At 34.2% G+C, this 12,338-nt stretch overlaps 1 protein-coding gene across 1 annotated transcript in view; it reads left to right on the top strand.

Moving 5' to 3' along the window:
* The window catches only part of Mipp2 (Multiple inositol polyphosphate phosphatase 2), a 28,578-nt gene extending 18,201 nt beyond the window's left edge, over positions 1 to 10,377 (top strand). The window contains exons 4-5 of the mRNA XM_067782813.1: positions 8,453 to 8,641; positions 8,706 to 10,377. Coding sequence (XP_067638914.1) covers positions 8,453 to 8,641; positions 8,706 to 8,892 — 376 coding nt within the window. The 3' untranslated portion in view covers positions 8,893 to 10,377. The remainder of the gene's footprint in view (positions 1 to 8,452; positions 8,642 to 8,705) is intronic.
* The last annotated feature ends 1,961 nt before the right edge of the window (positions 10,378 to 12,338 follow it).

The raw sequence follows: 12,338 nt of genomic DNA on the forward strand, positions 1-12,338 counted from the left end.
CTCAACTGATACCAAAAACTGTAATCGATAAACTGTGTCGTAAGGTTGTATATTTGCTTTCCAGCTTGTGCAACAGCGTAGTGTCACCTTCTAAGAGTTTCGACCCTTTAACTTCAGATTATAATAAATTTTTGTCTCCCGTACCTTATTTTCATTATACCTTTGAAGAATATATACGAATTAAAAAATAAGCTAAATGTATAGATGAATCATTGAAAGAAAGATACATAATATATGTCGCGACTTCATAATTAAATTAATAGAGCAATTAAGGCAACGCTTGTCGCACAATATCGAAACGCTTAGCAAAATAGATTTCTTTTCGGTTGAAAACACATTGAGAATTGTAAAACCTCAAAAATTTTCATATTTCACAAATGAAAGAAAACAAGTATAGCACTGATGAAATAACGAGATTACAAATGCAGTGGAAAAATGTCTATCTCCAAACCTGGAAAAATGTGACTTCAACATTAAGTTTTTGGAGTTAAGTAGGCTATTTGACCTATTTTGGTTTTCAGTGCAAATAAAACAATTTTACTTCACTGTCGCAGCTCGACGTTTCGCTAGTCACCCTAGCATCTTCTGGAGCGAGATCTATATTCAACAACAAAATCATTATACATATTTTGCATTACATTTTAATTTTTAACAATTAAACATTGAGTTACATATGACAAAAAACAAAAACTAAAAAACTTACATTATTTGATTATAGTATTAACTAAAAAATTAACTAATTATTAGTACCGCGCGCATTGGGTATCATTGTCATACTAAAGTGCTTATAGGCATAGTAGGTACGCAGAGGCAATGTCAGCTGTGTCTTCCTTTTTATTGACTGTGTTTTCCCTTTGTTGCAATATTCGTAAGCTTTCCGAGAGATACACTTTGGAAAGCTTACGAATATTGCAACAAAGGGAAAACACAGTCAATAAAAAGGAAGATGCAGCTGACATTGCCTCTGCGTACCTACTATGCCTATGAGCACTTTAGTATGACAACGATACCCAATGCGCGCGGTACTAATAATTAGTTAATTTTTTAGTTAATACTATAAACAAATAATGTAAGTTTTTTAGTTTTTGTTTTTCCTCATATGCAACTCAATGTTTAATTGTTAAAAATTAAAATGTAATGCAAAATATGTATAATGATTTTGTTGTTGAATATAGATCTCGCTCCAGAAGATGCTAGGGTGACTAGCGAAACGTCGAGCTGCGTCAGTTTTATAGTTTTATCTTTTTTATTTTGCAACTAAGTAAAGTGAAGTAAAATTGTTTTATTTGCACTGAAAACCAAAATAGGTCAAATAGCCTACTTAACTCCAATAAATTTGAGAAAATTGACCGGAATCACCAATAATTAAGTTTTTGGTTTGCTAAACAGTGTAATTCCAAAAGCTTGTCGATTTTGTGCTGCCACTAAGTGATGCTGAAGTTGCAAGAACGTTTTCAAACATGAGTTTGATTAAAAGCAAACACAGAAACAAAATGAGTGTGTAAAAGATTAAAATATGCAAAAAGAAGGCAATTGGGAAAGACTTCACAACAGGCATGACGTAGCTGAATGCGTTTACAACCATTTCAACTATCGTAGGGGTGCGAGTTCGACTCCCACTCCCGGGAGAAAAGGCTTTGAAGAGATTTACAAGGTATAATTGAAACAGCTGTCGCCTTGTCCGTCCTGATGTCACGTTGTTTAAATTTTTCCCAAATTATTAAATAAATTACAAAATGAGTTTAGTTATGTTGAATTCTCTTCTGACAATAAGAAGTGGTCTTAAACGGCTGAATAAATGCTGTCATGACTTTGAAATAAACAACGATCTCTTAAAATTAATGAACACAGAAGATATTTATGAGTGTAGCAAAAATAATAATTCATCTCCTGAGGACGAAATCATAGATTTTGAAGTCTTAGGCCCTTCAAACTTTCATAAACTTGAATATCGCACACGTGTATTTTAATGGTGATTCGTACACCCGTAGGACGTTCAAAATTTAATAAAAAAAATTGGAAAACATTTTAATTAATTTTCCTCGGCCAACATTTTGGCAAGTCGTAGTAGTGTGAAAAGTACTTCTTACTTTTTAACGATACCTTACCGCAAAATGGCAAAACAAAAGTTAAAAACAAGTAAGGGTGGGACTGTCTTCGGCTGTGCCGTAGACTTCATACATTTCATGAATGGGGCTGAACAATAATCTCATCCCGTTCGTAATCTCCAGATAAGAAATATCTAGTGAACAGATGTACATACCTAAGCGATTTTTAAGATAAATATAAAATAAAAAATAGGTAGGTACTTTGTGTGAGGATGCAAAGTTTCAGGTTTTTTGTAGTCTGCGTGTAAAAACTATGACTACGAATCACGTATTTCAACAATATATGACGTAAACGTAACTATTTGATGAAATTTTATGAATTTTGAAGCTTCTAGCCGTAAAAAAGGGGCAAAAATGACAGTTTATATGGGGTATATAATATATATACCACCGATCTCTATGATTTTTTCAGACAACAATATATGCTATATACGTAAGCATTTGGTGAAATTTGAAGCTTCTAGCTGTTAAAATGGGGCAGAAATTGCGCAAAGTTTCTTATCTGAACAATCGGTTGTATGAGATATATACTATATATACAACCGGTATCAATGATTTTTTCAGACAACAATATATGCTATATACGTAAGCATTTGGTGAAATTTGAAGCTTCTAGCTGTTAAAATGGGGCAGAAATTGCGTTCTATGGTCAGATGAATGCGTCTCCAGTCATTAATAGTCCAATTTTTATGACGTGCTGCAAACGCTATCCGAGCTTATCGCTTTATTGCTGAAAGCTTAGGCTTCTTGGCATTTTTTGCAGGAAAACAACCAACTCCTTTAAGCGCACGCCGGACAGTCCACACACTGGCTCCACAATTAATACTTTGCGCTGCCTCTTTTGTTGTTTTTGCTTTCCCGGTCATTAAGGAACGTGCCAGAAGCTGCGCTTCGCTACTCTTTATCTTCTTTGATCGGCCATTTTGCAATACTGCGTGGCAAAATTTTTAAATTTCTTCACTTTCATCACCTGTGATTGAGAGAGTTTATGTTGTTTTGCAACTTCCCGTGTAGACTTGCCCAGTTGAAGCAGCTTTTCTACCTCCGCAATCATTTTGTTGTTACGCGGCTTCATTTTGTAAATAGAGGTTAATATTTCCACTTTTCACAGCGAACTAGGACAAACTGATCATAGCTGGAATAGCAAATACCAAGTCAACCCATAATCTTAGGAAAATACCGAATAACGGTATTATAGGCCGCTCCTACTTTATTCAAGTGCAAAAAATTTCAATGAGTGCAAAAGTGAACACTATACCTATCCTTACTTAAAGATGAATTGTGTTAAATGTATTTGTTGTTGTTTTAGTTTATTAATTTATTTTTGCTCCAAAAACAATGACAATGCTAATAACCTGGTTGATTTCTATCGTATTATAACACTACGTTTTGTGCATGACATAACCTGCAAAATTGATTCTTAAGTGTTCACTTTTGCTCCATAGTGTACACCACCGATCTCTATGATTTTTCAGACAACAATATATGCTATATACGTAAGCATATGGAGAAATTTGAAGCTTCTAGCTGTTAAAACGGGGCAGAAATTGCGCAAAGTTTCATATCTGAACAATCGGTTGTATAAGGTATATACTATGTATACCACCGATCTCAATATATGCTATGCACGTAAGAATTTGGTGAAATTTGAAGCTTCTAGCTGTTAAAATGGGGTAGAAATTGCGAAAAGTTTCTTATCTGAACAATCGGTTGTATGAGATATATACTATATATACAACCGATCTCTATGATTTTTTCAGACAACAATATATGCTATATACGTAAGCATTCGGTGAAATTTGAAGCTTCTAGCTGTTAAAATGGGGCTGAAATTGCGAAAAAATATATATACTATATATATATACTATATATACCACCATATATATACTATATATACCACCGATCTTTATGATTTTTTCAGACAACAATATATGCTAAATACGTAAGCATTCGTTGAAATTTGAAGCCTCTAGCTCTTAAAATAGGGCAGTAATTACGAAAATTTTCTTATCCGAACAAACGGTTGTGGGGGATATATACTATATATACGACCGATCTCATCAATTTTTTCAGACAACAATATGTGCAATATACGAAAGTATATGGTGAAGTTTGAAGCTTCAATCAGGTAAATTGAGGAAGATATGACAAATGTCCTCTTTTTCTGAAAAATCGGTTGTATGGAGGATATATGCTATAGTGATCCGATCTGGCCGGTTCCGACAAATGTCTAATCGGACACCCAAATACACCCGCTCACCAAATTTTATCAAGATATCTCAAAAACTGCATACAAACAGGCAGACGGACAGACGGACATGGCTAAATCAACTCAGCTCTTCATCCTGATTATTTCGGTATACTTAATGGTGGGTCTATCTACTTTCCTTTAAGGACTTACAATTTTGGGTTTCGTGACGAAATTAATATACCATTTCATTTTCATGAAAGGTATAAAAACGTATTTTTACTCATGATACAAAAAATGGAGGTAGTTCCATTTAGTGTGACGTTAGCCACTTGACTTTTGCGGGGACAATGACAATTTTACGAAAAACAAGCTACCAGATTGAAAAATGATACGAATTTTTCTAATTTTGATGTTTTTTGTGTGGCTTTCCACCTTTGATGGATTTCATATAAACGAATATGACTGAATTACTTTCATAGTTATTTTAAATAAAAAATAAAAAAAAAATGAGCCCATACCTTGGAAATATTTTAATACGAAATATCAGCCTAGAACAGAAGGTTTTTAATAAGTTTTTCGAGTTCCCGAAAATTGTTTTGGTGGAAGAAACTGGATCGAAGTATGCAAAGCAAGGGAATATAGCCTTCTTAAGTGTCCGTACGTTTGCTCAGAACATTTTGACAAAACCTACACGTTTGTCAATTGCTTGCTCAAAGAAGGTCGTTATAAACCGACACCGCAATTTCTTGATAAATTGGCTACAAGTACACATTTTTTATTTTTTATTTATTGTATAATTCAAGCGTTGCGCTTTAGGAGGGAATTGTTAAACCATTTTCTAGGGAGAACATTACGCTGTAGCTCTGCAGGTTAGCTAGTTATGAGAGCGTTTTTGCCCGTTGTATCAGGGGTCCCCTTGGGGCAGCCCCGCCTATACACATTCTGTGCCCTTTTAGCTTGACATAGATGTGTAGACTTTGGAGGCACACTTTTTCTCAACATGCCTTGAGAAATATCCACTGTAGGGGCATGATAATAGGGCCATGCTAGAACAACAGGATTTTTCGTGTATTGTTTTTTTCTGTCTTGGGGTCAAACTGCTTTACTGTATTCTCAATCGATATGTATGCACATAAATCGTGCTAAAGCATGTTATTATTGTCTCAGATGACCATTGCGTTTTCATCCTAAAGGAAATTTCCATCCCGAAAAACCACAATTTCTTCTTAAACAGCAACGGTACGGCAACGCTTCCGGCAACAACAACAACAAACATTATGAAACTTCAAAAATCCATAAATACGACAAAAAATTTTGAGTGGAACTGCCTTCTTTTTATACTCAGCTGAGCAGAGCTAATAGAGTATATTAACTTTGTTCGCATAACGGTAATCCGTAACGGCAAAAACTAATCGAAATAGATATAGACTTCAATATATCAAAATGATCTGGGCGAAAAAAGAAATTTATTTAGCTATGTCCGTCCGTCCGTCCGTCCGTCTGTCCGTCCGTCCGTTAAACACGATAACTTGAGTAAATTTTGAGGTATATTGATGAAATTTGGTATGTAGGTTCCTGGGAGTTCATCTCAGATCGCTATTTAAAATGAACGAAATCGGACCATAACCACGCCCACTTTTTCGATATCGAAAATTTCGAAAAACCGAAAAAGTGCGGTAATTCATTACCAAAGACGGATAAAGCGATGAAAATTGGTAGGTGGGTTAACCTTATGACGCAGAATAGAAAACTAGTAAAAGTTTGGGCAATGGGCGTGGCACCGCCCACTTTTAAAGGAAGGTAATTTAAAAGTTTTGCAAGCTGTAATTTGGCAGTCGTTGAAGATATCATGATGAAATTTGACGGGAACGTTACTAAATAAAAATTAGCAAAATGGCATGACGAACACGCCCACTTTAAAAAAAAAAAAATTTTTAAGTCAAATTTTAACAAAAAATTGAATATCTTTACAGTATATAAGTAAATTATGACAACGTTTAACTCTAGTAATGATATGATGCAATAAAATACAAAAATAAAAGAAAATTCCAAAACGGGCGTGGCTGCGCCCTTTTTCATTTAATTTGTCTAGAATACTTTTAATGCCATAAGTCGAACAAAAATTTACCAATCCTTGTGAAATTTGGTAGGGGCATAGATTCTATGACGATAACTGTTTTCTGTGAAAATGGGCGAAATCGGTTAAAGCCACGCCCAGTTTTTATACACAGTCGGCCGTATGTCCTTCCGCTTGGCCGTTAACAAGATAACTAAACTTAGTTCAAGTACTTATCTGAACTCCCTTAATCTTGGTATAAAAAATGGCGGAAATCCGACTATGACCACGCCCACTTCGATATCGAAAATTACGAAAAATGAAAAAAATGCCATAATTCTATACCAAATAAGGAAAAAGGGATGAAACATGGTGATTGGATTGGTTTTTTGGAGCAAAATATAACTTTAGAAAAAACTTTATAAAATGGGTGTGACACCTACCATACTAAGTAGAAGAAAATGAAAAAGTTCTGCAGGGCGAAATCAAAAGCCCTTGGAATCATGGCAGGAATACTGTTCGTGGTATTACAATACAAATAAATTAGCGGTACCCGACAGATAATGTTCTGGGTCACCCTGGTCTACATTTTGGTCGATATCTCGAAAACGCCTTCACATATACAACTAAGGGCCACTACCTTTTAAACCCCTCATTAATACCTTTAATTTGATACCCATATCGTACAAACACATTATAGTCACCCCTGGTCCATCTTTATGGCGATATCTCGAAAAGGCGTCCACCTATAGAACTAAGGATAACTCCCTTTTAAAATACTCATTACCACCTTCCATTTGATTATTATGTCATACAAACACATTCCAGGGTTACCCTAGGTTCATTTTCCTACCTGGTGATTTTCCCTTATTTTGTCTCCAAAGCTCTCAGCTGAGTATGTAATGTTCGGTTACACCCGAACTTAGCCTTCCTTACTTGTTTGTATCATGTTTTTACCGTGCCTTTTTTATAACTTTTATCTCTTTGCAACGGGTTTTGGATTTTCTTGAAGAAATTAGCTCTTTCTAGCCCTTTTTTTCTAGATTCTAGCCCCAAAGACAATTTTTTCTGGCAACACTGTATAGCACAGAGGTTTGTCTACGCTATTAAGCACAACTCGTTTTGTAGTGAGTCTTCAATAATTGCCGCTAGATGGGTCTAACTCTCCTTTGCGCGCCTAGCATAGAGAGTTACAAACAAGCATACATACAAGTGAAGCTAATATAAGCGTCTTAAAAAAGGTTAATATAAAATTTCACCGAAATCGGGAGACGTTAACCTAGCTTATATGGGTTGGCACACGGTATGGGAGTGTGAGTAACTAAATTTTTTTAAAGAACAAAGCTAAACACTAGCACAGAGCTTTACGTTTTCAGGGATATAAAAAAAAATATTTAGCATGGCTATTTGTTTTACGCAAGAAGGGGTCATCGACCCTTGATCCCTTTTTGCACGAAACTCCTCACTTAAACTCATGAAATTTGAGGTAAAAATTTGAATTACAATAAAAAATTAGGTTTCGAATTTCATAATAAGACTCTGATACAAATAGTTAAAGATGTAGTTTTAAACTTTTTTCAGTAATCCAACGTTCGAAAGTAAAAATTCAATATCAACTATAGTTGAGCTCGCAAAATTAAAAGTTATAAAGCAAATTTAGTTGTAAAAATCCGAATGATATAGAACAAATTTGCCAAAAATTTAAATCAAAATCGAATTAGTCTGGATCTTTTATGTCGAAAGCCATTTTAGTTTTAAACATTCCGGTTTCTTTCCACAGTAAAAGTTTTTATCAGTTATTGGAATATATCAAATTAATTTTTAAATATCGAATTGTAGGATTTGAAATTCTGAATCAAGTTGGCTTTAAATATATAACGTCAAAATTCGATATCAATTTTAAGTTGTAAACCGCCGATTTCGAAATCTAGAATAATATTCCATAAATCTTTAAATAATTAATATATCGTGCGTATGACTTTATAAATACGAATTTAAAATTTGCAATCAGTTTTGGTTTATAATATTTGAATAAAAACTAACTTAAAAAAAAAATCAGTTTTAATTTTAACAATTTGGTTTCTCCTTATATTTCAGCCCGTTTTCCAAAAAACCAAATGCTACTTTTTATTTTACCCATTCCGGCACATTATTAAAAGTCTTGGCTCATCTTGGTCTGTATAAAGATAATGAACCTTTGACCTATCGTGACTTCAAGCGTGAACGTGCCTGGCGTACCAGTGTAATCGACGCATTTGCAACGAATTTAGCGTTTGTTCTCTATGAGTACGTCAACAATTTTTATCTGATTATTTTTTTCAAAATTCATTAATAAAATTTCAATTTGTAGATGTGATAAAGAAAGAGAGCCAATGGTTTTGACATTGCATCAAGAACGCCCTATTCGATTACCAGGCTGTCCACAAAATGAAGACTTCTGCAGCTTGAAAACATTTAAAGAGGAATATACCAAAAATATATCAAATTGTGATTTCGAAGAGCTCTGCCACTTCAAACCTAAACAAGACGAAAAATAAGAAATATGGTAAACACACTAAATATTGCAAAAATTTAAAAAATGCGTTGCAAAAAATATAAAATAAACCAGACGCGTGAAACAGAACATACTTGCGTGCATATAGTAATTTAATTGTAAATGTATATATATGTTAATGCATGTGTTGCTTGTGGTCAAATGTCAAATGTCTTGGATAAAAATGTGCAAAGCCGAAAAAGAAACGATTTTGCTTATAAAATTATATATTACGCATACAATTTAGAATTGATAACGATGCTGAAACTGCATAAACATATGTATACACACAAAATATTTAGCATACAAACTATTTAGTTTTAAACTTATAATATATATATGTATATATACATATGTTTATATATGTGTATTTACATACATACAAGCATAAATGCGTGCACTTAGATATGCATTGTTTTATGCCACGATAATGCGTATAAGTACAATAGTGACTATTGGCATATGTAAAAGGATAAAAAGGCATGAAAAAAGCAGCTTTATTGTAATTTCATATACAGTTATGTATATTAATGGATAGTTGATAAAATTCATAGGTTTATGTATACATATGTACACATTATTTTACATTTTAGTTGCAGTTGCCTCAAATAATAAAATACATACATGTTATATAAAGTACGTCTCATAAAATTTAATAAATTTTTTTTTTTCAATTTATAAAAGCGAAATATTAGGTTATATATTCTTGAAGTTTTAAAGTTAGTTCCTTATCAAAAATCGTTTCGACTTTTCGAGGAAGCGTTAGAATGTTGTTTCGTTATATCGAAATGCGACTTTATAGACAAAAAATCATTCTTAATAACTGGCAAAGGGATATTAATTTGTTGTACATACATGAATGTATCTTCATAACTTCCAAGAACAGCCTACAATAATTAATTAAATAAATTGAAAAGAGAATTTCTAACTCAAAATAAAACGTTGATACTGACGATGTGGGCGATATCTGTAAATCCTGTGTTTTTAAAACAGATTTTTTTGTAAATGTTTTCTAAAATTTTACTTACTTTTTGAATCTTATTCAGATTTATTTCTTTACTTAATATTGTATTTTATTTACAATTACTCAAATGCACTTCCACACAAACGAAAAATACACAAATCAATAAATATTTGAGTTTGCTCTGTTACATTTGTTTAAAAGCTGTTAAATACTAAATAATTATTGTTTGAGAAAATTTCGTAAAAATCTTCTATCAAGGTTATCGTCTCTAGGGGTATATTTACAATACGTACATACATACATACATACATATAAAGTGTTCAATGAAAAAAGTGTAATAATTTGATTTTTATAAAATGCGCCTTTCACAGATTTTTGTCTAAATAGTATGTACATATATACGTATATAAAATACATATGAACTTAACTTGTAATTACTTGCTATGTATAATTTACTTAACGAACATCTGCAAAATAATAATTATAATAATAAAAATAAAGAAACTACCTAGGTTCCGTTATATTAAAAAAATGTATTCTTTTTATTTTTCATGGGACCTACTCTGTAAATAGATTGGAAAGAAGCTTTGTTAAAGTTGGGTATAGTTTTTATATTTCGTATTTCTATTTTAACATTTCAGAATCAATTCGCTAATGGAAAAAAACCGATTAATTCAAAAGTTGTACAGAATACATACTTAAAGTCGTATTTTACTTTCGATTAAAATAACATTTCAAATAGAGCCACAGTGTAGAGCTCCAGCTCCAAAGAAAATTTACTTCAGCGGCTAAAGTAAAAATATAGCATTTTTTCTTTGATAGACGGAATATCTCCAAAAAGCAGTATTTACTGATGTGTTCTGCCTGAATGGAATATCTTTACCTGTTCAAGAATTATTATACTCACATGCGACAATTCTGCGACGCGGTAACGACAAGAGAACAGCTGAAAGAGATCAAGCCATAGGGGGCTGTTCCGACCTGCTCCCTTAAGAGTCACCGAAGTTCGAGGCGTTTGTATACCATAAGTTGCCTCCTGTCTTGAATGAAGCCACTCGCTTTAAAAATGTGTACTTTTATCTAAGCTTCGTACAAAAGTTGGGCACTAGGCCTGGCAAACGGTTCGTAAAACCGAAATAAAAAATTCAATAAAAAGGTGAGTATCTACCAGGATTTGCATCAAAAGTCATTTCTCTCACGCCGACCACGGCTTGCTGCTATCCTCTTAGAGGCGAGGTGAGGTCTAACATAAAAAATAAAAATAAATGTAAGGCGCGATAACCTCCGAAGAGATCTAAGGCCGAGCTTCTATTCCAATTTGCGTCGTGCTCCTCTTGATTTTTCCCTACAAATTGGCCGGACGGGACCTACATGTTTTATGCCGACTCCGAACGGCATCTGCAAGGCAGATGAGTTTTCACTGAGAGCTTTTCATGGCAGAAATACAATCGGAGCGCTTGCCAGACACTGCCGAGGGGCGACCCCGCTTAGAAAAATTTTCTTCTAATTGAAAAATCTTATTTCTAAAATTTTGATGTTGCTTTGCCCGGGAGTTGAACCCAGGGCATACGGTGTGATAGGCGGAGCACGCTACCATCGCACCACGGTGGCCGCCATCATACCACTGTACAATGTAAGATACGGCAAGCATGAGTTTTCTGCCGAAATCATGCTAGGCGAGATTAACGGCATTGGGAAAAGGTCATCAATCTAATCTAATATATATTATAAATGGGAAAGTTTGGATGTTAAGATGTTTGGATGTTTGGCTGTTTGGATGTTTGTCCAGACGTTTGTCTTTGTGACTCAATAACGCAAGAACGGCTGGACCGATTTGGATGAAATTTTGCACACATATAGCCAATAGTCTAGAAGGATCTACTAGCTATATATTTTTCAAAAGGGGCGTGGTCCCCGCCCCCTAGGAACAGTTATAATTTAATTATTATATATTTTCGTCTTTGCGACTGAATCACGCCAGAATGGCTACACGGATTTTGATGAAATTTGGGACACAGACAGTAGTCTACTAGCGAAATTTTTTTCGAACATGGAAAGAGGGGTGGGGGTCCCACGACCCTTCGAGAAATTATTTTTCATAATTTTTACACATTATAACTTTACGTATACTGGCCTTCACCAATATCACAGACTCAAGGGGTCAAATAAGTCGAGGGCTTACAAAGTAAGCAGTGACACCCTCCGCCCGCCCCCCTTTATCTCCCCCTCTGGTGTAAAATCCATAAATTGTTATAACTCAATCTAAATTTTCTCCTAAATCAATAGTTTTTGGTATCTGGTACATACAGAACGAGATCTAGACAATTTTGGAGGAACGATCAGTGGTCCTCTCCTCTACTCCCGCCATCCGCCCTCCATCAATTGTTTTTATTAGCACGCTTTTATTAGCTTTACCTGTATGTTTCTATCTAACTTTTTATTCGCTCCAATGCGCCTGCTGCCTTATTAACATGGTTTTATAATTA

Source organism: Eurosta solidaginis, chromosome 4 (genome assembly GCF_040869045.1).
Source record: "Eurosta solidaginis isolate ZX-2024a chromosome 4, ASM4086904v1, whole genome shotgun sequence".
NCBI classification, from domain to species: domain Eukaryota; kingdom Metazoa; phylum Arthropoda; class Insecta; order Diptera; family Tephritidae; genus Eurosta; species Eurosta solidaginis.